General features: G+C 42.6%; 1 protein-coding gene across 3 annotated transcripts in view; it reads left to right on the forward strand.

The window, feature by feature from the left end:
- LOC147333248 (uncharacterized) overlaps positions 1 to 25,313 on the forward strand; it is a 34,210-nt gene extending 8,897 nt beyond the window's left edge. For all 3 annotated transcript variants that reach the window (XM_086290309.1, XM_086290310.1, XM_086290308.1), the window contains exons 2-5: positions 3,437 to 3,722; positions 16,883 to 17,172; positions 17,659 to 17,791; positions 17,930 to 25,313. In XM_086290309.1, coding sequence (XP_086146435.1) covers positions 3,485 to 3,722; positions 16,883 to 17,172; positions 17,659 to 17,791; positions 17,930 to 17,946 — 678 coding nt within the window. In that variant the 5' untranslated portion in view covers positions 3,437 to 3,484 and the 3' untranslated portion in view covers positions 17,947 to 25,313. The remainder of the gene's footprint in view (positions 1 to 3,436; positions 3,723 to 16,882; positions 17,173 to 17,658; positions 17,792 to 17,929) is intronic.
- Positions 25,314 to 25,525: the final 212 nt, after the last annotated feature.

Here is a 25,525-nt window from a genome sequence, read left to right on the forward strand (position 1 = left end):
GAGTCACTGTTATTAAACAGCAACCTGATCAACCCACACAGATGCTGCAGATCTGTTTTATAAATATTTCTCTCCTTTTTCTCGACCTTTGGAGAGACAAAATTATTCTGAGCTTTGTGACACGCCGCTGTCATAATTTCAGCATTTAACTTTGGTGCTGTTAGATAAGCTGTCAGAGAAAACGTCTGAATATTTCATGAATAACTCCGCCGCCCGGCCCATTTGGAGGAATCTCAACTTTTATTAAGAACAAGGAGCTCAGGATAAAGGAACTCTGAACATCACAGCTCAGAGGCTCCGCCTACAAAGGAACATCTCAATAAATAATCCAAATAAGATGAAAAGTTTAGAAGTCAATATTTATATACATGTGTTTTCATTTTATTCTAAATTTATTTATTTATTGCTTGATAAAATGAATCAAATTGACTTTTGAATGAATAGATTTGGAGAGAAGGATTCTTTATGCAAGCAGGAGCTGCTAAAATTAAAAAGACAAAATAGTAGATAAACAAATTTAGGGTTAAAGATTGATTTCAATTAATGTGATCCGTGTCAATATTGCTGTTATTTCACTGGCAATGAAACTTTTTTCACACTCTCACATTGATGTGTTCACTTTTATGAAAAGTAAGTAATAATCAGTAAAATGGTGAATAATTGGGACCAAGTGGTTTCTATGTGTGGAGCCTCAGGACTCATCTGAGGCTTGGTTTCCTTTAATATCTCTGACGCCAGCAGAGCAGAAATCCTGTTCTTTCATTATAGTTTTAATATCATGTCTCCTCTGCTGCATCTACCGACTCGTTCTCAGGACGCTGCAATTTAATAAAACTGAACTTATGAGAGGAAAGAACCTGCTGAAAGCATGCAAGGATATATGAAGGATTATTGCTTTTGTTGCTAAATTATGCATTTAAATTAGTTTATTAATCTCCTCTTTTTATAACACATAAACATTGAAACCAAAAAGAACAACATGATTTAAAAACTACAAAATCAAATTTCGTTTCTTAAAAGAAAATTCATCAAATAAACTAAAGCTGCTTTCAGTTTGAACAAAGTGCCCAACGACTGCAGTTCCTCTAATGGCCACTTGAGGCTTCATCCAGAAGAATTGAGTATATCTGGACCGGCGTCAGGAATGCCGACTGCCATTAGTCTGGAAGAAGCAGCAGGTCGTGGCCAATAAAGATGATGCTATCAGGAGTAGGGATGTCCAGAGCCGATCACGTGGTTTCAGACTGATCGGAATCTGACTCGCTATTTGCTAACACATCTATTGGCTGTATCCCAATTCAGGGTCTGCAGCCTTAAAGTACGCAGCCTCAATGATCCTCATGGGCCGCGTACTCAAAGACCGCTAAGGCCGGAAGTGCGAGGCTTGTGAAATGGGCGGTCTAGCCTCCGTTGTGATGCCCAGGTTGCCTAGCAACCATGATACTAACAGCTGGAAACGTGTCATACAGCTGTGTTTGACAGAAATGAAGGAGAAAATCTTTTGTTCATTTGTTTGTTTCTACATGAGCTTTGATCATTCTCTGTAAGATTAAGCTCAGCTATTGAACGCCGTATATTTTAAAGTAAAGGCTTTAAAACCAAGTTAGTACAAACGTCACTAATGTCACATGACTTTGCCGACATGTGGCCAACAGTAATGTTTTAATGTTCTTCGTTATTAAACGTTTGCACATAAATAAGTGACATAATATTCAGGATTTACTTAAAGTTTACTCTTCGGCCGGCCCTCATCCGCCGTTTTTTTTCGGCAAAATTATCCACACCCACCGCCGCGCTATGCAATCATCCCTAATCATGCTGCTACAAATACTCTGATGCTGCTCGCTTCACGCCCCAAATCAAAATGGAGGATGACGTAAAGCAACTTGTGGTATTGTGATGTTACAAATACTCACACAAAGATATTTTAGTGCAACAGAAACCTGTAAAACCTCGTCTGTATCTGCAGAGTCGTACATTATATTAGAAGTACTGCTGTCAGCGTTAATCTCGTTAAAATGACGTTAACGCCATAACCGCATGCAAACAGCAAATCTCGAGTTAGTGCGGCTCGCCCAGTGCGTGGGGCTGCACGGCGTCAATGCATTAGCGTGGTTAGCTCGTTAACACGTTAGTGCCGTGCAGCCTCTCGCAAGTTGGTGCTTGCTCCACCCAACTCTCTACTTCTGCTTTCAGAACAACGAGATGGGGACATCGGCCTCTACGCTTTAGGATTTCTGACTATTTGGAGGTATTTTCTTGGTTGAGGCAACGCTGCCACCACCAGATCAAAGTTGAAATTACAACACAGAGCTTTATAATTTCAGTGCCCGTGTCTCACTGTTACACTCGAGGTGTCTTTAATGTCTTCATTTACTGGTAATCACAGCAGACCTGCAGATTCAGAGGGTGGAGACCTTAAAGCTTTCTTTTCACTTTTACTCATTATGGTAATTCTGTTCAGGCACTACACGGTTAGGGTAAGGAAAGGGTTGTGCTTTCAGGTAAACTATAGCTCCTCACAACAGTAACCCTACACATCCAAGAACATGGAGTCCAAACAGGGCCATCCGAATGTCTTCAGCAAAACTGCAATGATTAATGTCGTTGGAGTAAGAGTGGCAAATCATTTTAATGCTGTATTCAGTTAAAATAATAAAATAAAATACAAATCTTAGGTTGATAACTGGAATCAGATAAACAAAGCATTGCTGCACCAAGCACTGAACCTCTAAAGCTCCTCCGGGTGGATGTCCCACAGGAGGGTGGAGCCATGTTGCACCAAAGGCCTGGCGCCTGGTGCCCAACCTCTCTTACTGGCCTGGATCCAGGGTGGGGTCTTGGTAACCTGGGTGAGTTGGCATGGTCCATTGTTTGTCTCTTCACAGGGATCTTTTGAGTCGCACTCCAGCTCATCACCCAGGACTCTTGGAGGGGTTACATGGGGACTCAAACTGCTCAATGTCCCCCAGAAAAGCTGGAGGTGGCTGGTAGCTGCACCTGAAAACCAGATATGGATATAGATAAACATGAACTCTGAGCAGTGCTGGCTGTTACACAGTAATGCTGACATGACTTTGAGGGTTGCTTTATATAAATGCAGACATGATTAGGACCTGCAACAAAGGAACTCTGGCTCTTAATCAAAGTATGGATGCTGCAACCTTTGGATCATCTGGACCGTGCTGCCATTGATTGCATTCTTAAATCAAGAAATGCTTCACCATGCAAAGTAGATTATACCAGGACCTTGAATAAAGTGGTTGTGTTTTTCTGTTTGCAAAGCTCTTCCTCCACGAGTCTGATCTGCCACGTTCTGTTTTTATATGCAGCTGGCGGTTTAGCCAAATTAATCAGCCAATCAATAATCAGAATGATGCCCTAATGACTTTCATAGCAGCAACATAACTGACGGCATCTCTGTAATTCTTTTCAGAACAAGCCCTGCCTTCAGATTTCCTCAACAGTTAGCTTCGGCCGTCCAATGACCACCAGCCCCAGCGCCATCCATCAGCCCGGTAATATGGAGGAACCCCAGCAGCCAGACCAGCCAATCACCACGCAGCAGAATGGAGAAGCTGCCCAAACTGCTGTGACTTCTCAACCAACCAGCTCTGACCAACAGGCCCCACCCTCAACGACAGATGCTCCCGAGGCCCAGCAGACAGAGGACGGGAAGGGAATGGACCACCTGACAGTAATCAGCGAAAGCACAGAGACCAGTAAATACAGCCCTAAAAGTCCGCTATGATAAGTTTTCTTTTCCAGTAGCTTCACAATGACCTGCTTACCTCAGATACAGCCATGAGTTCAGCAGATCTTTATTTGGGTTAGTGACCAAAAGTGAAGCATTGAAGATACAATTGAAGGAAACAAGCTTCCTCATCAAAGATGTTGATTTAGTGGTTGATCTGTGTTCCCAGAATAAGAATGAATGAAAACAGGTTTGGCTTGATTTACATATATCACATATCAGTGTCACAAAAGTTGTTGGATAGTTGAAGATCCAGGATTTACTAGAGACATAATATAACGACAGTTAAAAACTGATCAATTTCATTTTGAAAATAAATTTGACTAAGCGTTCTCCCGTGCTGTGTCCAAATTCATAGGCCGTATCCTTTGGAGGATCCGGCCTTCGCGGTCTATGTGGGCCGGATCCTCTGAAGACCGAGAAGGCTGGAAGTGTGAGGCTGTGAAATGGAACAGTCGAGCCTTCAGATTTGCGTCACCGCTGTCTCGGTGGAGTTTAATAAACTGCCATCTGCTCCTTGATATATAAAATATAACAGGACACCGGAGTATATTCTCGACCATCTCACACTTCTGTATAATCAGTTTTCTGTTTGACGTTTATTCAGCTGTGTGAAAACTATAACTTTAATCTCAGCCGAACCGATTTACACACAAACAAATAAAACACTGAAAAAAGCCAAACTATAACAGTTTTAGGTTATCTAAGTGACTTATATATGTTTAACCTGAGTAGTGAAAGATCACGGGGGGTTTGAAAATCATGTGCGGGGAGTCCGGTGTTCTCACGGCTCTAGTGAGCCTTGACCTCCCGGTCAGCTTCGAGCTGGTGGGTAACAGACGTCTCCGAAAATGTCGGAGCGCTTTTGAAAATATGTGGTGTCTTGATAAACTGAGCAGATACTTGAAGTTTGCACAGCTACATTCTCGCCTGAAAATATGTTAAAAGTTTACTTTGTGACCCAGAAAGAATAATAAGAGTAATTTTAAAAATAAGCAGCTGCTGCCATTGTTGGAAACTGGAATTGCCTGGGCCGCGCTATGAATTCTGGGATAGGTTGGGCCACGAAGGATACACCCGACCCATCCTTCAAATTCAGGGAAAAGGAGGACGCGTTTGGAGGAGTCTTCGAATTTGGACTGCCTTTGTCGCGTCACTGTGACGTAATCGGCCTACAAATGCGGCCTCAGGAGGATGAAGCCTATGAATTTGGACACAGCTCCTGTGAACAAGAAAAGGAACAGTAGATAAAATCAGTAGTTAAAATGTGAGTTTTGAAATTTACGCTTAAAAGTAAAACAGTGCAGATTTGGTGCTTTATTCAAATGCAGCTGAGAACCAGGATTTAAATAAACTGAGTGTTTCAGCTGATCTGAGGCTTTCTGGGAGTTTGTTCCAGATATAAGGAGCATAAAAGCTGAATGCAGCTTCTCCGTGTCTGGTTCTGACTCTGGGAACTGATAAAAAACCGGATCCAGATGACCTGAGGGATCTGGAAGGTTCATACTGGGTCAGGAGGTCACTGATGTATTTTGGTCCTAAACCATTCAGAGCTTTATAGGCCAGCATCAGAAGGGGTCCCAAGATGGAACCTTGGGGAACTCCACATGTGATACTTGTCTGCTCAGATGTGAAGTTACCTATTGATACAAAGTATTTCCTGTTTTCTAAGTATGTTTTGAACCAGTTTAGTACAGTTCCTGAAAGTCCTGCCCAGTTCTCCAGTCGTTTGAGTAATATGTTGTGGTCAACTGTATCAAATGCTGCACTGAGATCCAGTAAAACTAAGACTGACATTTTTCCACTGTCTGTATTCAGACATGTGTCATTGAACACTTTGGTCAGAGCAGTTTCAGTGCTGTGGTTCTGTCTAAAACCTGACTGGAAGGCATCGTAGCAGTTATTCTGTTTTAAGAAGTAACTGAGCTGTTGAGAAACTGCTTTTTCAATGATCTTACTTAAAAATGGGAGATTTGAGATCGGCCTGTAGTTGTTCATTTGTGTCTTGTCAAGATTGTCCTTTTTCAGTATAGGTTTGATTACAGCAGTTTTTAGTGGTTCTGGAAACACACCTGACATTAAGGAAAAGTTGACGATCTGTAACAGGTCTGACTCTAAAGTCTTTGAGACCTTTTTGAAAAACCTTGTTGGCAGGACATCTAAACAGCAGGAGGAGGAGTTCAGTTGACCTAAGATGTCCTCCAGGTCTTTGCTGTTAATAGGTTGAAACTGTTTCATGGTGTTTAAACAGTTTTTTGGTGGACACAGTACATATCCTGGATCTGCTGTTGATGTACCAACTGCTTGTCTAATCTTTTGGATTTTTTCTGTGAAGAATTTGGCAAAGTCATTGCAGGCCATGGTTGAATGAAGTTCAGCTGCCACTGACACAGGAGGGTTTGTTAGCCTGTCAACTGTAGAAAAATAAATAAATATATATATATATATATATATATATATATATATATATATATATATATTAGGGGTGCAACGATATTCGTATTGATATTGAACCGTTCGATACAGTGCGAACAATACAACATTTGTAATTTATTTTATCAACTTTCCTTCTGACGATGCTGTCTGTGTTGAGCGCTCAGTGAATCTGCGTTCGACTACTCCGCCTAGGCTGCACTGTCCAGCGCAGATCCACTGAGTGCTCCACACAGACAGGATGGTCAGAAGGAAGAGCGCAGGGCAAGCTAGCGAGACAGAAGTGGACTTCCCCACTCTCATTCAGATCTGGCGTTTGGAATTATTTTGGTTTTCATGTGACGTATGACCCTGAAGGTAAGCGAGTCATGGACTAAAGTAAAACAGTATGTTGGATGTGCCACGCAATGCTCAATTACATGGGTGGGAACTAGTGTGTTAGCGCAGTTAGCTCGTTAACGTGTTGGCCGTCTAGCCCCATGCACGGGGCGATCGGCGGTAGCTCGTTAACGGAGATTTGCCGTGTTGTGGTGTTAAGGTCATTTCAACGAGATTAACCTGAAAGCACTAGTGGGAACACAACGAATATGACTGCACATTTACGCCGACATCATCCTAGTGCAAAGACAAGTGGAAGCAGACAAAAAAAAAGCAAGCATGCTACTAACTTTAGCCGAGTCATTTAGACAGCTGTTAGCACAGGATTCTCCTTATGCTGCTGAGAATATAGCCCAGAAGAAGCGGATAGTATAGCTTTTATTTTGGAAAGAGCCATTTCTCTGTAATAAACTCTCTTTTCCAAAGATGAGTGATTCCTCAATCAGATACAGGGCTTGCAATATCGCTAGCCTGACGTCCTGGGGCTAGCGATTTTTTTCAGTCGGGCTACCCTGCCCGTCGGGCTATTGTAGGAAGGAAAAATATATGTCAATGCTTTTGCATTCTTTCAGAAATGTAGCTGGGTAATTATGTCATTGGCATCGGTGAGCCACTGTCAATATGTGACATATTGCAATCGCGTTTGAATTTGCGCTTGTTTTTTTGCTTTCACTTTGCAATCGTGCGAACTGTGTATAGAGAGCGACAGCACTGATCTGTGAGTGATGATAATTTGTGCACCAATTCCTCTGACATCGTCTTATTAATCGTTAGCTTACTATGCAAACATGACAAGTGAAATCTCCCGCAGCTTAAACATGTGAGAGGTTGATCGCGCAGAGAATCGCTGAGCTTATGTGAGTGCGTGTAAAAGCATTTCAGTTCTGCTGAGCCAAATAAGACAGGTCAGGGTGAAGAAGTGACAGCCAAAGAAAAGCTTACCACAAAACGGAGAAGTTATGACAAATCAGACTATAAGGCAAAAAGAAAGTGCAGCTTTATGGTTTCATGGACAAAATAATTTCTGTGACTGCAATATGATGAGCTAAATAACCAGGGCTGCACATAAGTGGTCCGCAGGTGCGCATTCGCTGTCAAAATAAAAAACACGCACAAGGGTTAGGGTTAAATTTAAAAACTGTACTTTTGAGTTAAAATATATATTTATAATTTTAATAAATGACAAATTAAAAAGGCATGAACATTTTTTTTGTATCGAAAAAATATCGAACCGTGACACCAAAGTATCGAACCGAACCGTGAATTTTGTGTATCGTTGCACCCCTAGTATATATATATATATATATATATGTGTATATATATATATATGTATATACTACATATATATATATGTAGTGTATATATATATATATATATATATATATATATATATATATATATATATGTAGTATATATATATATATATATATATGTGTATATATATGTGTATATATATATATATATATATATATACACACACACACACACACTACATATACTACATTATATATATATATATATATATATATATATAATGTATATATGTATGTATATATATATATATATATATATATATATATATATATATATATATATATATATATATATATATATATATATATGTATAAATCAGTCAGGACATGCTATATTGTATTTAGATAGAAGCTAGCGAGCTAACATCCTGCTAACTTCTAACTCCGTTAAATGTCATAAATTCCGTTTTCATGGATGCCTGGATGTTAAACTCAATTGTTAGACCTGGTAGAGCAGAACGCTGATCATTTTATTAAAGATGAAAGACTTTAGACAGTTTTTCAACTCTCAGTAATGCCATAGTGATCGTTTGATATATGGACCCGCAGCGGAGTTTAGACGTCAGACTGAACAACCGGATACACAGTTCGCACGATTGCAAAGTGAAAGCAAAAAACAAGCGCAAATTCAAACGCGACTTCAATATGTCACATATTGACAGTGGCTCACCGATGCCAATGACATAATTACCCAGCTACATTTCTGAAAGAATGCAAAAGCATTGACATATATTTTTCCTACAATAGCCCGACGTTCAGGGAAGAGATAGATTTTGGTAGCCCGACTGAAAAAATCGCTAGCTCCGGGACGTCGGGCTAGCGATATTGCAAGCCCTGTATCTGATTGAGGAATCACTCATCTTTGGAAAAGAGAGTTTATTACAGAGAAATGTCTCTTTCCAAAATAAAAGCTATACTATCCGCTTCTTCTGGGCTATATTCTCAGCAGCATAAGGAGAATCATGTGCTAACAGCTGTCTAAATGACTCGGCTAAAGTTAGTAGCATGCTTGTTGTTTTTGTCTTTGCACTAGGATGATGTCGGCGTAAATGTGCAGTCATATTCGTTGTGTTCCCACTAGTGCTTTCAGGTTAATCTCGTTGAAATGACCTTAACGCCACAACAGGCAAATCTCCGTTAACGAGCTACCGTCGATCGCTCCGTGCATGGGGCTAGACGGCTAACACGTTAACGAGCTAACTGCGCTGACACACTAGTTCCCACCCATGTAATTGAGCATTGCATGGCACATCCAACATACTGTTTTACTTTAGTCCATGACTCGCTTACCTTCAGGGTCATACGTCACATGAAAACCAAAATAATTCCAAACGCCAGATCTGAATGAGGGTGGGGGAGGTCCATGTTGTAAGGAGAGCTTAACTTCTGTCTCGCTAGCTTGCCCTGCGCTCTTCCTTCTGACGATGCTGTCTGTGTTGAGCGCTCAGTGGATCTGCGCTGGACAGTGCAGCCTAGGCGGAGTAGTCGAACACAGATTCACTGAGCGCTCAACACAGACAGCATCGTCAGAAGGAAAATTGATAAAATAAATTACAAATGTTGTATTGTTCGATACATATGCGTACCGAACCGAAAGCACTGTATCGAACGGTTCATTATCGATACGAATATCGTTGCACCCCTAATATATATATATATATGTGTGTATATATGTAGTATATATATATATATATATATATATATATATATATATATATATATATATATATATATATATATATATATATATATATGTGTGTAGTATATATATATATATGTATATGTAGTATATACATTGGGTGAATGTGCAGTAGTAGCAGCAAGCAGGTGAATTCTGTACATTAATATGAATAGACATCTGACTATTTTACAGGATAGACAATATAAGCATATTTAAAATTAAAGGAATTGAAATGTACATTGTGCCTTGGTTTAGTGTCTGGAAGAGTCCTGTCTCAGTCAGTTATAGATGATGTGAGAGGGCGGGTGTGTGTGTTTAGGGCACGGATGGCTTGGGGATAGAAGCTCCTCTTGAGTCTCTCTGTCCTTGCCCGGAAGATGCGGAACCTTCTACCAGATTGCAGAAGTTGGAACAGTTTGTTGCCAGGATGGGACGGGTCCTTCAGTATCTGCGCTGCTCTAGTCCGGCATCTCCTGGTGTAGGTGTCCTGAAGCGGGGGGAGAGCAATCCTGCAAATTCAAATTCAAATTTTATTTGTCACGTACACAGTCATACACAGTACGATATGTAGTGAAATGCTTGGACAACTGCTCGTGACCTAAGAAAACAAAAAAAGGAAAAGGCTATGAATAAGATAGGAAATAAATATGAAAAATTAAAAAGGGTAAATTTAACTAGGAAGGAATAAAATATAAATTAAGGTTTAAAAATGAAATAACTGTACAACACAAATTAGAATGAAGGGTAAATTTAACTGGGAAGAATAAGATAAAATATATAAATTAAAGTTGAAAATAAAATAACTGTACAACAAAATACACAATACACAATATAGAACTATATAAGAATGTATGAAGAAATCTAAATATAAATAAATATATACACAATAACAGCAGCTGTACAAGTATTAACCGGAAATGAAGAATATAGTGACCAGTGTTGTGCAAAACCAAAGTCCAGAAAGTCCAGTGTGTGTAAGAACCATATGTGTGGGTCAGTACTGTGTGGTGGTGTGATTGAGAGACTGTATCGCCTGCGGGAAGAAGCTCCTCCTCAGTCTCTCTGTGTTGGTCTTCAGGGAGCGGAATCGATTTCCTGACCTCAACAGAGAGAACAGTCTGTTGTTGGGATGGCTGAGGTCCTTCACCATCTTCCTGGCCTTGGTCCAGCACCGCCTGCTGTAGATTGAGTGCAGGTCAGGGAGCTCGGAGCGGATGGTGCGCTCAGCTGACCGCACAACCCTCTGTAGAGCTCGTCTGTCCTGCATGGTGCTGTTCCCGAACCAGGTTAAGATGTTTCCCGTCAGGATGCTCTCTATGGTGCAGGAGTAAAAGTTCCTGAGCACCTTGGAGGGCAGTTGGAAGTCTCTCAAGCGTCTGAGGTGGTAGAGATGCTGTCGGGCCTTTTTCACCACGGTGTTGATGTGACAGGACCATGACAGGTCCTGCGTGATGTGAACTCCGAGGTATTTGAAGCTGTCCACTCTCTCCACTGGGCACTCGTTGATGACGGGGGTCTGGTAGTTCCTCTCCTGCTTAGTGCTGAAGTCCACTATCAGCTCCTTTGTCTTACTGACGTTTAGAAGGAGGTTGTTCCTCTGGCACCAGTTCTCCAGATTCCTAATCTCCTTCAGGTAGGCCGTCTCGTTGTTATCAGAGATCAGGCCCACCACGACGGTGTCGTCAGCAAACTTGATGATGGTGGTGGAGCTGGTAGTGGCCACACAGTCATATGTGTACAAAGAGTACAGCAGGGGGCTCAGAACACACCCCTGGGGGGCTCCAGTACTGAGAGTGGTGGAGGCTGAGACATGTCCGCCCATCCTTACTGCCTGTGGTCTGCCAGTTAGGAAGTTGGAGATCCACTGACACATAGATGAGCTGAGTCCCAGATGCTCCAGCTTGGTGGTGAGTGTGGAGGGAATTATGGTGTTAAATGCAGAGCTGTAGTCTATGAAGAGCATTTTAACATAATTCCCCCTTCTAGTGTCCAAGTGAGTGAGTGATGTGTGGAGGAGATGAGAGATGGCATCGTCTGTGGAACGATTTGGACGGTAAGCGAACTGTAGTGGGTCCAGTGTGTCTGGTAGTGAAGAAATGATGAAGTCTCTGACCAGGCGTTCAAAGCACTTCATCACTACTGAGGTGAGGGCTACAGGGCGATAGTCATTGAGAGAAGCAGGGTGGGGTTTCTTCGGGACAGGAACAATGATGGACTCTTTGAAGCATGTGGGGATCACCGACTGAGATAAAGAGATGTTGAATATCTCAGTGAACACAGGAGCTAGCTGGTATGCGCAGTCTCTTAGGATACGACCTGGGATGCCGTCTGGTCCTGCTGCTTTCCTGGTGTTCACTCTTTTGAAGGCTCTCCTTACTTCATGCTCGGAGATGACGAGCACGTTTCCAGTGCTGGCAGTATCTTCCTGTCTGCAGCCGTTAGCGCCGCTAACACTAGCATTGTTGGAGACCTTAGCTGCAGCCTCGAAGCGAGCATAGAAAGTGTTCAGCTCGTCTGCCAGAGTCACGGCCGCGTTCGTCATACCGGTTGTTGTTGCTTTATAGTCCGTTATTGTCCTTAGTCCCCGCCACAGGCTCCTAGAGTCACTCTGTTGGAGTTGTGACTCTAGTTTCCTCCCGTAGCGCTGCTTCGCCTCTTTCACCGCCCTCCGCACGTTATATGACGCGGCTTTGTACGGGTCCATGTCCCCCGTTGTGACTCCCGTGTTGTAGGCAGCGGTGCGGGATCTCAGAGCGTCACAGCAGCAGCGTTCTGCTGTACGGATCACTCTCTGGAGAGCTTTTTGGTCCTTCACACAGCTGTTCCCGAACCACGATGTCATGTTCTGTGTGAGGATGCTCTCCACAGCGCCTGTATAGAAAATCCTGAGGATCTTTGGAGAGACCCTGAACTTCCTCAGTTGTCGTAGGTGATACAGGCGCTGCCTAGCCTTTTTGGTCTGGACCTGAATGTGGGCAGCCCATGTCAGGTCTGAGGAGATGTGGACACCAAGATACTTGAAGGACTGCACCCTCTCCACTGGAGCTCCATTGATGATAATGGGCTTGTAGTCTCTGTGCTGACCCCTTCTGAAGTCCACCACCAGCTCCTTGGTCTTGCTGACGTTCAGCTGGAGGTGGTTGTCCTGGCACCACGATGCCAGATTCTTCACTTCATCCATGTAGGCCGCCTCATCGTTGTTGGAGATGGCACCCAACACCACTGTGTCGTCAGCAAACTTCACAATGGTGTTGGAGCCATGGGTGGCCACACAGTCTGAAGTGTAGAGGGAGTAGAGCAGTGGCGAGAGGACACATCCCTGAGGTGCTCCTGTGTTGATGGTGATGCTGTTGGAGAAGCACCTGCCCACCCTCACCACCTGAGTTCTGCCAGTGAGGAAGTCCAACACCCATGCACACAGACGGCTGTTAAGTCCCAGATCCCTCAGCTTTGTGAACAGTCTGCAGGGCACTATTGTGTTAAACGCTGAACTGTAATCAACAAACAGCATTCGCACATAGTTACCCTGTTTCTTGTCCACGTGGCTGAGAGTGGTGTGTAGGACGTGGGCGATGGCATCCTCTGTGGATCTGTTGGATCTGTAGGCGAACTGCAGCGGATCTGTGGTGTCTGGGATGGAGGAGGAGATGATGTTCTTCAGCAGCCTCTCAAACACCTTCATTACTACCGAGGTCAGTGCAACTGGCCGGTAATCGTTCAGGGATGAGGGTTTGCTGTTCTTGGGCACAGGGATGATGGTGGATCTTTTGAAGCATGTGGGGACCACAGACTTCGCCAGGGACTCGTTGAAGATGTAAGTGAACACACCTGCTAGCTGGTCAGCACAGCAGCGCAGCAGACGGCCGGTGATGCCGCCTGGCCCCGCCGCTTTCCTTGTGTTCACTCTCCTCAGTGCCGCTCGGACGTCATGCTCCGCGATGCTGGTCACCGGTCTCTCGCTGATGACGTCACTGTCCTCGGTAGTCAGGCGGTAGATAGCATTAGCTGCCTGGCTAACCTCGAAACGGGCGTAGAACTGATTCAGCTCGTTGGTGAATGCAGAGTCAGCGTTGATCAGCGCAGTGTCCCTGGCTGTGTGGAGTTTCTCCATGGAGACTTTTTCCTTCCAGAGGTAACCTTCACCTTAATGGGAGCAATAGTGTCCATTACATTTAACATGTTAGCATTGAAGCTATTGACGAGCTCATTGACTGAACCTTTGGACAGGCCAGGTGTTAATGGGAAGACCTGGTTAAAGATCTCACTACTGTGTTCAGTTATACACCGTTTTGTGATCACTGTTGTTGATATATTTGTGTGGGCTGAGATTTTACTTTCAAAGAAAACACAGTAATGATCAGACAGGCCCACATCAGACACAGTAACCTTTGAAATGCTCAGGCCTTTGGAGATCAGTAGGTCAAGAGTGTGTCCTCTATTATGTGTGGCCTCTGTTACATGCTGAGTCAGCCCAAAGTTGCCCAGAGTGTTACTCAGGTCTTTAGTCCCTTTGTCCTGAGGGTTGTCCACATGGATGTTAAAATCCCCAGCAATAATTACACAGTCAAAATCAACACAGATCACAGACAGCAGTTCACTGAGGTCATTAAAAAAGTCTGTGCAGTATTTGGGAGGCCTGTAAACATTAAGAAACACAACTTTGGATGGGGCCTTCAGCTGTAAAGCCACATATTCAAAAGACTGAAAACTTCCAGGAGATAGCTGCTTACATTGAAATGATTCATTAAATAAGACAGCAACCCCTCCTCCTCTCCTGCTCGCCCTGACCTCACTGATAAAACTGTAGTTAGGAGGGGTCGTCTCGATGAGAACAGCTCCACTGTTACTTTGGTCCAACCAAGTTTCAGTTAGAAACATAAAATCAAGGCTGTGCTCAGTGATTAAATCATTAATTAAAAATGTTTTCCCAGCTAAAGATCTAACGTTTAATAAAGCCAACTTAAGTGTTTTAGAGGTATTACTTGTCCCCTCGTGTTTGGGAGCAGTCTGTGGCACACAAGGTATGTTTACTATGTTTAAAGATCTTTTAGAGTGCAGCTCTCTGTGTTTTGACCAGGCCACATGTCTCCTGTCACCTAAAAGTACAGAAATTTTAAAACCTTCTAGTAAACAGGGTCCCAGCTTCTCCTGGGAAAAGTCACCACTGCCATAATCCTCGCAGCCCGGACCCTTCACACATCACACATCAGACTGCGGAGACAAAGCATGAAGAGGAACTAAGGGGGGCGAGGCTGGGCAATGTGACTTCGATTGCTCTGTTGAGGGTGGGGCTCGATGGCGAACCTTTGGCCGTTCTGGTGGGGGGTTTATGGGGGACAAAAAGGGATTGGGCCGGGGGGTAGATCTGAGCCCAGCATTGACCCGCTCCATCATCTCCTCAGTGAATTTCAGGTGTGGGGAGGAGGGAGAAAGGGAGGGGGAGGAGGGTGATGGCCTGTCAGGGGTTTGGGGGACTGGGGAAGGTCGTGGTCCCTTGTCCTGGTCGTTGGTGTTGTTGAGAGAGTTGGAGGCAAATAGGGACCCCTCTTCTTGCCTCAGATGTCTCTCCTTTCTGAGGCTCTTCCCGGGTGGGGGCAGATGGAGCTCCTCCTCAAGGTTTCTGCTGGGCTTTGTCTGTTCTTGGAGTACTGTTTGTTCCTCTTTATGAGATAACTCCTCGTTTGGAGTAACGTATGGAATAAAACAAGTTGGAGGTGAACAGTTTCACCCCTGACTTGTTAAAATTAAATCCATTTGCTTTAAACAGATGCCTGCGTTCCCAAAAAATATTAAAGTTGTCGATAAAGTGCACTGAGTGGTCAGCACATGCTGATATAAGCCATTTATTCAGTGTAAACAACCTGCTGAATCTCTCGTCTCCTCCTCTGACCGGCGGTACAGGTCCACTGATGAATACAGCTGCATTCAGAGAGTTTACAGTATTTAATAATCCAGTAAAGTCCAGTTTCAGAACCTCCGACTGTTGTTTGGACACATCGTTTGACCCTGTATGCAGAACAATGTTTGTCACAGTTGGATATTCATCTGCAATTTGAAGAATTCTCTCCTTCAGGTTGTTGACCATATCGTTAGGAAAGCAGAGGACTTTAGTGTTCTTACCGCACATCCTTTGTACATCCTTTACGGCAGAGTCACCCACAATCAGAGTTTCAGGCCTAGCCTTTAGCTTTCCCTGTGGTCTTTCACTTTTCAACAGATTTTCAGACCTTATTTCGCTGCTTTTAGATGGATGGTTGTCCGATATAGATCCAGGGTCCTTTGATAGTGGAGCAAATCTGTTCTGCAGTTTCACATTCAGTTGTTTTGGAGGTTTGTTGTTAACCTTCCTATTCACAGTTGTCCAGTCCTGTTTCCTCTCGTATACAGGGGTAGAAGAGCTTCTCTGTCTCGTAGGAAGTGAAGGCCAGTCGGTTTCAGAGATTTCAGCTCGCTGTGCTCTGCCTGTGATACGTCCTCCTCCTTCCAGGAGACGTGATTTATGTCTTGGTTTTGCACCAAGACAGTCCAAGGGGGGATTATCGCTTGAGGATTTATAATAGTGCACAAAGTCTACTTTCTTGGTCATGTTATCTGTGCTCCTTAGCTGTGTACTAGCTTGCTCATCGCCATTGTTTTGATGGCAAGGTTGTTTCATTTCCACACAGTCCATTTACCTCCACGTTTACTTCTAAGCGATGAATTTGTCTGCAATCTTCTGCAGGAGGCTGTGGTAGTCATCTGTGGAGAGGGAAGGCATCTTGTTGCTAGTTAGCCTAGCGGTTAGCACCTTTCCAGGCTATTGAGGCTGTTCGGTGCCCAGACGCTGTAATCAGGCTTCAGCTGTATGTAGGCCACAGACACACGGAGCGCTGAGGATAAGGTAACTATAAAAATTCTGGCCATGATGGGAAATGGCCTACTGTCCTGACTGGCTTTGTTATGTTGGTACAGCCTGCACCGTGTCAGCAGGATTACGGCCCGGTCCAGTCGCAGCGGGGCATCGCTTTAGGTCGGGAAAGAAAATATTGAAAGGTGTTTTTGGCAGATCGTTGTTTTAATCACAATCATTTCCTGTGAGAATATCCAAAAACAACATGCTAGTTCATCTCATGGAGCTTCCTGACTTCCCCACCCTGACATCTATTTTTAGGTGTTTTATTTTTATTAACACAGTGAAGCTGTTCAGCACCTACAAGGTTTCCTCTTGAGGAACATACTTTCAGGGAAGCTTAACACAGTCAACAAAAGCTAAAACCCCCGGCAGAGATGATGGTTGCTTATCAGTTGTTTTTCAGTTCCTTCTGACAGCTTTTTGTTTTCTAGGTAATGGCATCGCGCCTGTCATGGCTGACTCGTCACCCATAGCGCCCTCTGTGTCGCCCAAGCTGCATGCAAAGCCAGCTGGCCATGCTAATGGCCGGCCCCGCTTGGGCAGCCGGTCTGGCTCGCTAGCGATGGGCTCCCCCAGGCCCTCGCTCACCCGCCAGCCCAGCGCCATCACAGAGGCCGCTGTGGATGGGTCCAAGCCGAGGGACTACCTGATCCTCGCCATCTTATCCTGCTTCTGCCCAATGTGGCCCATCAACATCGTGGCCCTCACCTTCTCTGTGATGGTACGACTTCTGACAACAGTGTCATTTAAACCTCTCAGTTAACAGCAGCTCAGACAAATTTATAAGTCACAACCAAAAACTTTTTAATCTTTAAGGACAACAGAGCTGACAACTCCAAAAACAAAAGAATCTATTTTACATGTTAGTAACCAAGACAAAAGAGCTGAAATTGGTTTTTCCAAGAAGAACTCGGGCTGTAGAAAGAACCAGCGAATGATAAATGAGGAATATATTTTAGCTGAGAGCCTGGAAAGTTCTTTGGTGATGTCCCACAATAGAAATATGGAGCTGCAGGCAGAAACACATTTATATAACATTTAAATTGTCAGTATCAAGTCGTCTGCTGTCTAATCTGCTGATTTTTTTCTTCTTCTTTTTATCTGTAACTATAATGTTGTCTTGTTGTCCCAACCCAATCATATCATTATTTTACGATGTTGAGTGACCGTTTATTGGTTGTTTTCTTTGCTCTCTGCTTCCCTTCAGTCCCGAAACAGTTTGCAGCAAGGCAACGTTGACGGTGCTCGCCGTTTGGGCCGTAACGCCATGGTGCTGTCTGTTGTCTCCATTTTAGGAGGGATTGCCATCATCACAGCGGCCATCGTCCTGAACTGGGGATGTAAGTCTCACGATTCAGTCATTTTCTCCGCAAAAGCGACCTAAAGTTGACTCTACAAGTTTTTCTTGAATGTTCAGGATCATTAAAAATGTAAAACCAGCTTAAATCTGTGTGAATTTAATCTTTATCTCTCTCCAGTGATATTAAAATCTTGATTCAAACCAACCGGCACGGCGAGACTGACTTCATGACAACATCGAACCCGACACGACACCATTTCCTCCCGTTCCTGAAGCACTATCGTTGTCGAGCGCCTGCACCAGATGTAAAACGAATAAAAACCCGTTTCTGTTCTTTGCTGTTGTTTCTTGCTGCACGACAAGCATGGTCTGCCTGACGCTCTACCTCTGACACGACCGACAAACCTAATCCTGACGCCTGACACCTGATCTGGAGAAAAGGATGGATCACCAGATGCTCATTTCATTCTGTGGCAGCAGCTTATCTCCTCCTCAGACGCCACAATTACAAGAGGAAATGGACATCCTGGGAAATGGGATTATTCAGATTCCTAATGGTCCGTAATGGTGCGAACTGGGGGACCTGGTTTGTTGGGTTTGATGCCAAAAATTTAGAAACGCAGTCTCAGCTGGACTGAAACGGGGAGAAGCTGCTGCAGTGATAGTTTAACTCAAACTGAGGAGGAACTCTGAAAGTCTTTGAACTGTGACGGCAGGAGAGAGAGGGATCTTTGTTTCAGCACAGAGATGGACTTCCTCTGTTTCACTGTCTTTGTGAAAAAACCGGAGGCATGATTCTGATGTTTACTCTGCATATTCATGATAAATGTCCCCGGAGCTGCTAAACATTCATCATGTTCCATGCAAGGTTTTCAGAGACCGTGAACTGACCACAGGCGCTCAGACTGCTGGCTGTTAGCCGTGCTCGTCTCACTGTAAGCGATTCTGAGTTAGTAATTAATGAATTATTCTCCCTGACCACAGCCTTTGGCTCTAAGTGGACGTAAAGTGATGGAACGTTTCACATTATTCCTGATGTTCTCCAGGACTTCTATTAATTTGGGTGGTTGAGGTTACTTTTGGACTCCCTCTGAGTGCTCACAACATGTGAGATGGATCAATTCTTCTTTTCTCTCCGGCCTTTCAGTGTCAGTCTTTTACTTTAGTCTAGCATTCACAGCTGCTGCCCGCTTCCCTTTCTGTTAAGTGTTTTACTGCAGATACAAGAAGAACTTCCTCAACAACTTCCTGTATGAAGTTCTTTCTCAGTCTTCACTCAATAGCCTAAAATCATAATTCGGAAATATCTTTGTTTGCCAGTGTAACCCTCATGTTGGTAACAACCTTGGAAGGAGTTTGTTCATAGTTTTAGGAAGTGTTGGATCAGGTACTCACTCTTTGCTGTGACAGTGGATGAACATAGTTCTTACAGCTACACAAGAACTGTGACAGCCGTGATCTTTGAATGGTGCAAGGTTATAAGCTAGGCTTGTTTAGCATATGTCTGAATTGCAGTGCTAACCTTAAACTTAGGTAGTTCGACCTGGTGGCTGTTAACCCTCTGAGTTCTATCTTTAAATCTAACGCTATCAGAATATGTAATATTCTTTTAAATTATTCTCTTTTAAACTATTCTCCTGGCAGGGGACGATAACCTTTCAAAACTATTTACATTTCTTCTCAAAAAGTCCTTTTGGCTTTTCTGAAAAACACGGAGTTAGGGTTAGTGATGTGTGATACCACTGATTTCATTTCCGATCCAAGACTAAGTAATATTCAGGGTGGTATCGACGATACTGAGCCAATACTTTGTACAAAAACTTATTTTATTTATTGTATCTCAAATTATAGCGTCATAATGATTACAGGACATCAGATTACTTGTTCTTATCACTTAATAATGCAGAGTTCATCATATAGAAATAAAAAAACTGAAGTTGTGCTATTTGAACAGCTTGCCTGCCTGCAGCACTAAAGGACTCCGTGAGAGACGTCTGTCTCGCCCTAGCAGCACCTGTCCCTGTCCTCCTCTTCAGTTCGCCTCAACATACACTCCTCATATCCTGTGCTCTGATTTACTCTGAGGTGTTTGACAAGGTTAGTGATGTCGCCAACCAGAAAACCTCACGCCTCGCAAAAATCTAAATTCTAAAGATATGAATATATAAAACGTCACATGACAGCTAACATCTTCATGTTATCACTAATGTAACAGTTTAGCACGTGAGCCTTGGCTAGAACAAATTCCACCTGCAGCACTGAGCTTAAATGGGTTGCAAGAAAAAAATTGCTTGTTGCTAATGTTGCAGTTTTATCCAATAACCAGACAAAGCGAATCTCCAGTTTAAGCCATAATCGGTAACCCTAACTAGTGATGTGCGGATCGATCCTGAAATATCGATTCCTCCGATACCAATCATTTATGTTCTAGAATAAATTCTCACATCAAAATATCGATATTTTAGTCATTTAGGGTAAATTTGTAGGTTATCATTAACAGGAACACAGTGGAAAGAAACTATAACATTCGGATTGTCTACATTCAAAGGAACTACTTCCTCTTCCGCCTTTCATAGTCATGTGCGAAATACAGCTGTATAAATGTCTCACAGCCCCTTGGCGTGCGCACTCACGACAATGGCTGAGCGTAATTGGAGTCGTGTGCGGACGTATTTTACCTCCACAAACAGCTGAGACATGGTTTTCGATACATGTGGCAAAAAAAGTGAGGTGTTGTGGCCATACTTGGCAACCTTGAGACCTCAGAATTAGGGAGACAATTCAAAAGGGCACATTTTACAGTGTTTATTTATCGGATGAAATACGTTAAATGTCACCGTTATTATTGGCCGGCCCGGAAACAGCGGAGGTGTCCAAATTCAGAGGCTGCTTCCACCTGAGGACCCGGCCTTCGCGGTCTAAAGAAAGCCGGGTAGTACGTCATGCGCTTCCTCGGTGGAGTGAAATGCTGCCGTCTGCTCCTTGCTATCTAAAATATAACCGGGCACTGACGTAAACTCTCAACCGTCTCACACTTTCTTTAATTAGTTTTATTCAGCTGTGTGAAAACCCGGAGGAACCCTCCCGTCGATTAATAAAGTTACATTTAATCTAATCTAATAACTTTAATCTCAGCCAAACCGATTTACTCACGAACAAATAAAACACTGAAAAGTAATATTAAAACTAAGTCCCTGCCGCCATTGTTGGAAACTGGAATTGGCTGGTTCTCACCATTTAAATCTATTTACTGAACTATTCGGTTTTCTGCATCAAATAAGAAGGTACACACATTATTTGTGCCAGTCCAACAAACTAGTTTCTGTCCACTATGCCCGCCCGCTTTCTCTCACGAGCGTCACCTCCCCCTCTCCCTAAACAACCCAATGCCACGTTGCCATATCATCTTTTGTTTGGTTGACATGGCACAATTTAACACCAATAGGGAAGGGAAGGGGTGTTTTTTCTTTTTCCTCTTGCTGTAAACACCACTGTTTTGTTCAGAAAAAAACATTGCATGCATTTTTGATCATAACTCTGGTTTTACATGGCCTATCCACACAATTTAAAAACTGGTATATAGTTTGAAGTCCGCCCTTTCGACCCAAGTTAAACTGGAGACTCTGGGTTGTTGCATCTTGTAGCTATGTCGTCTTAAATTGGTCATGTGATTTTGACGCGTCAGCGCGTTCGTCAACCCCAGAGGGTTAAAAGGACCTGTTGTCTTAGAACTGATAGCAAAGTTGCTAATAAAGAACTGAACGGATGAGCGTTTTACATGTTCAGGATAAGGCGTTCACTAACAAGGGCCTAAAGGAGACTACACAGGTTCACGTACATGTGACGCAGGAGCTTAAAGGTGGTGAAGTCATGTGTGTTTTACTTATTTTAATTGCAGTTATTCAACAGGAGTCATCAATGTAATTCGTTTGTAAGTCAGTCTGAGATATCTATAAGATCTATAAGGTGTCTCCTTCTTTCTTACAAGCCTTTCATTTTCCAAGTTAAACTATGCTAATGCTAATGCTAATGCCCAAATCTGATTAGTGTGCAGCTGTGAAACAGCTTTGGCATTATCAATCCATCCAACATTTACAGATGTTTGTGATGGAGTTTACAGTTTACAGTTTACCTGATGATTCATCAAATCCACTGTACACGAAGCCAGGAGGGACTGTCTGCAGCCAGACACTGTTTAGGAAACCTGAAATCATGATTTTTATTGCTGTTGAAATGCGATTCTGGGCCACACACTCATTTTTAGTTGTCAGGTGTAGCTGTGGTTATGACATGACCCCATTTAGAGCACACTGGCTGTTTAACTGCTTGAGTTTTACACAGAAAACCTCTCAAAACGTTCATTTTGTCCTCGTCCAGTCGCCGTTCTCTCAGCTTGCCGAGCCTCAGCGTGACGCTGTGCCAAATACCAGAGAGTGCACGTCAATCAGCACAGGACTGCTTTCTCTTTTAGCCTCTCTGTGTGGAAATGTGTGCGTGCTAACAGAAATTTTGGGGGTTCTTTGAGGATATAAGCTGTTGTTGTGGAACTAAATCAGCCCTTCATCTCCTATAACCTGTGCATGCTTGGAGTATTTATTACTGAATGCTTTTATACAGACTGTAGCCTCAGTTAGCAGGCGAGCTAACTGAGTAGCACTATGTAAATAAACAGTATGGGATGTTAATTGGAAGGTAACCCATCAGCCGGTCTAGGTTTGTCACTGAGATGTAACTGCAGTCACCTCAGTGCCAAAAACGCACTGCAGGTCTTTAAGGAGATCAGGTGACACGTTTGGACTGAGAGCCAATCAGAGTGTACAGGTAAGGTCAGGTGAGGTCAGGCTCAGAGGTGGGGGAGGAAAGGAGGGTCTTGTAGTGCTGCATTCATGTCATATTTCACAAATGTTATTAGTCGCATCATCGACTGTGTCACTGCAGAGGTGGTCGTTTAAGGCTTAGATGTACGTTTGTCGACAGCGTCACAACATTTGTTAAATATAGAACTTTATTTAGCGCAGGTTTCATTGTCTGTATTTTCACACAAAAAATCAGAAACGTGTCGTAAACCAACACAAATACTTCCAGTATGACATGAATGCAGCACGAGGTCCCGTCCATCCCATTCGCACCTTCACTCCGCCCACTCTGTATGTAGCATGCCTGTTTACTAATCACATTATGCAAAAAAATAAATTGTAAACTAAAAAGGAAAAAAAAGGCCTGGCTCGTTATCAGTATGAATGCTAGCTTTGCTGATTCCCGCTGTGGTGGTGTACTCTTACACGGTTTCATACAGACTTTGCTTGCGCTACCTCTCAAAGCTGCCTACCCTGTTTTATTAACCAACCGCACATCACACGGTGTCACCGATTTCTAAGTGACTGTTAAATCTTTGTGCTTCTGTTCCTGTGAGAGTTTCACTGCAGCCATTGTAATTACGATATCTACATGCAGGGTTTTGATTGTGAACATATTTCCACAAATCTATAAGTTTCTTCATTTGTCCAGCAGCACAACTCGTGTAAATAGAAAAATCTCTACAACACACATTTAAACAGGAAACTGTGTTATAAGAATCAAGCTGTCTTACACTGAGAAATGAAAAGCTCTGAGGAAGATTTTGGTAACCAGCATTTATCATCTTTAAAGAAACAATTAGTAAAATAGTCTTGTTTTCTAATTTAGAAAATATTTTTTTAAGAAGATGCCATACTAGCTGTTTTAGGTTCATCTTTTTGAAATCTTTCTTATGCCTCCTCCGGCTAAAACCCACTGTCTTCTGATTGGCCAGATTCTGGAAGCCTGCTGAGGGTCAGCAGCAAGCTACACTCGCCTTACTTTGGGGTGTTTTTTGGCTGTGCCCAGCACGATGTCATAATATAATAAATGTAAAAGTTTTCGGATAATATTTGATGACATGAATGACCCCAAAGTTCAAACTCTGAAAACAATCCAGTAAAAGATGATCTCAGAACATCTGAAACGTGCCTTAAATTCTGCGCTTTTAGTTGTAATCCCATGATATCGTAACATAAATAAATTTAAATAAAAGTCAACACAATGTTGAAAACATCCATAAGCATATGTTTGACTTGTTTTTGGAAAACTTGGCCATGATTAATATGAACTTCTAATTCCTTAACATTATAAATTTACAGAAAATGAGTCTGCAGTGAGTAGATAGCTAGGTTCTTCAGTCGGGAAGCTAACATTTTATTTGACAATGCAAAGTGTGGGAGGCTGGCATGCTAGCTAACAAATCTAGATACTAAAGAATGCTTGAAAATATATAAATTTGCTTTTCATTTAGAAAATTTGCGATTTGTTTGAAATTTACTTAAATAAATGTTTCTAAAATACTTTTGGATTTGCTTAGCTTAGCACAAAAGCTTTGCATGCTTTAAATGAAACCACAATGATGTTTAATATGATCAAGTGACTCTGTGACACTATATACTGACAGAAAATAACTCTTACTATGAACAGACAGAGAATTGTTCTTCAGTGGGGTTTTTAGGCACAATGTTTAATTAAATACAAGGAAGCTAACATTCGCATTGCTAGCTAAATAGTTAATCCTGACACGAAACTATAATGTGTGAAAATATTTAAATCGAACTGCTTCGTGGTGACGGTGTCTGGGTCTTCATAGAGAAATTATCTGAATTGTTTTAAATAAAATGATGCAGAATATGATTAGCTTAGCACAAAATCTAAAAATCAGTAGCAGCAGTTAGCTAAAAATCTGCTTTCCAACAAGAAAAAGTAAAAAAATTACATTTGCATGTTTACCACTTAAATTTTATTAGTGCTCATGTTTTTAAACAATCGTATTCAAAGCAAATAGAATCACATTTAATACGGTTATGCTAATTTTGAACCAGTACCAGTGTGGCTGTACTGTATGTTCTGTTATGTTTAGCTAATTATTTCTATGCCATAATTTACTCATCAGTGGTCATGAAATTAGGTTACATTTTTTCCAAAATACCTAAAAGACTTTTGTCATTTTGTCATTTAAATACTGAAAAGTTTCTCAAGAGCTTCTCATTTTGAACACACGCCTGTACATGCTGTATAGAAGCTGCAGTTAGTGACGGTCCGTTCATTTGATGCCTACTTTAACTCTTTATGTTACACCAGTTTTAATTTTCATTTCTTTTGTAAATGCTCTTTGAACACCTGATAACCTGATCTTTGTATTTTTATATTTCTAGTCTCATCCTCTGAATCTCTTTTGTATTTACATGGTAATCTACTGTTTGTATCGCTCAGTATGACCTGCTTCTTGCTTTTTCTTTTTAAGACAAAGGAGAAACTGCAAGGCGGGGGATGGTGTAAGCATGAGTATACCAACTTCATTATGTCCTCTTATTATTGATTGCTGTGTCCTGACACCGGACTCTCGTTGTGCCTGTGCATGCCTTAAATTGATTGCTTTATGGAGCATAATGAATGAGTATGGTTGTACACAAAACATTTATCAAAGACACCGTTGATCTTGACTTCTGATGTTGAATATTTGATTATGTTTGAAGGCAATAAAGCCCATGTTAAATTACGACCTCCTCGACGTCTGCAGGCTCATGAATCTGCCGAGAGCAGCGGCACAGAAACGCTTTTGCTGGCGGCTTGAACCAAAATAAAAATCCCGCTCGCTGGCTCTCTCGCTACACGCCGGTCGTCTCTGGGGACTGAATGTTGTTATCGCTCGCTGGGTCGTAAAGTTTGATACGGGAAGCTCATTGAAAGTGTGACTCGCTCTCTGAGTAAC

Source organism: Aulonocara sp. 'chitande type north' Nkhata Bay, linkage group LG4 (genome assembly GCF_057382095.1).
Source record: "Aulonocara sp. 'chitande type north' Nkhata Bay isolate Kocher_YH1m ecotype deep benthic linkage group LG4, A_spYH_male_GT1.1, whole genome shotgun sequence".
In the NCBI taxonomy this organism is placed as follows: domain Eukaryota; kingdom Metazoa; phylum Chordata; class Actinopteri; order Cichliformes; family Cichlidae; genus Aulonocara; species Aulonocara sp. 'chitande type north' Nkhata Bay.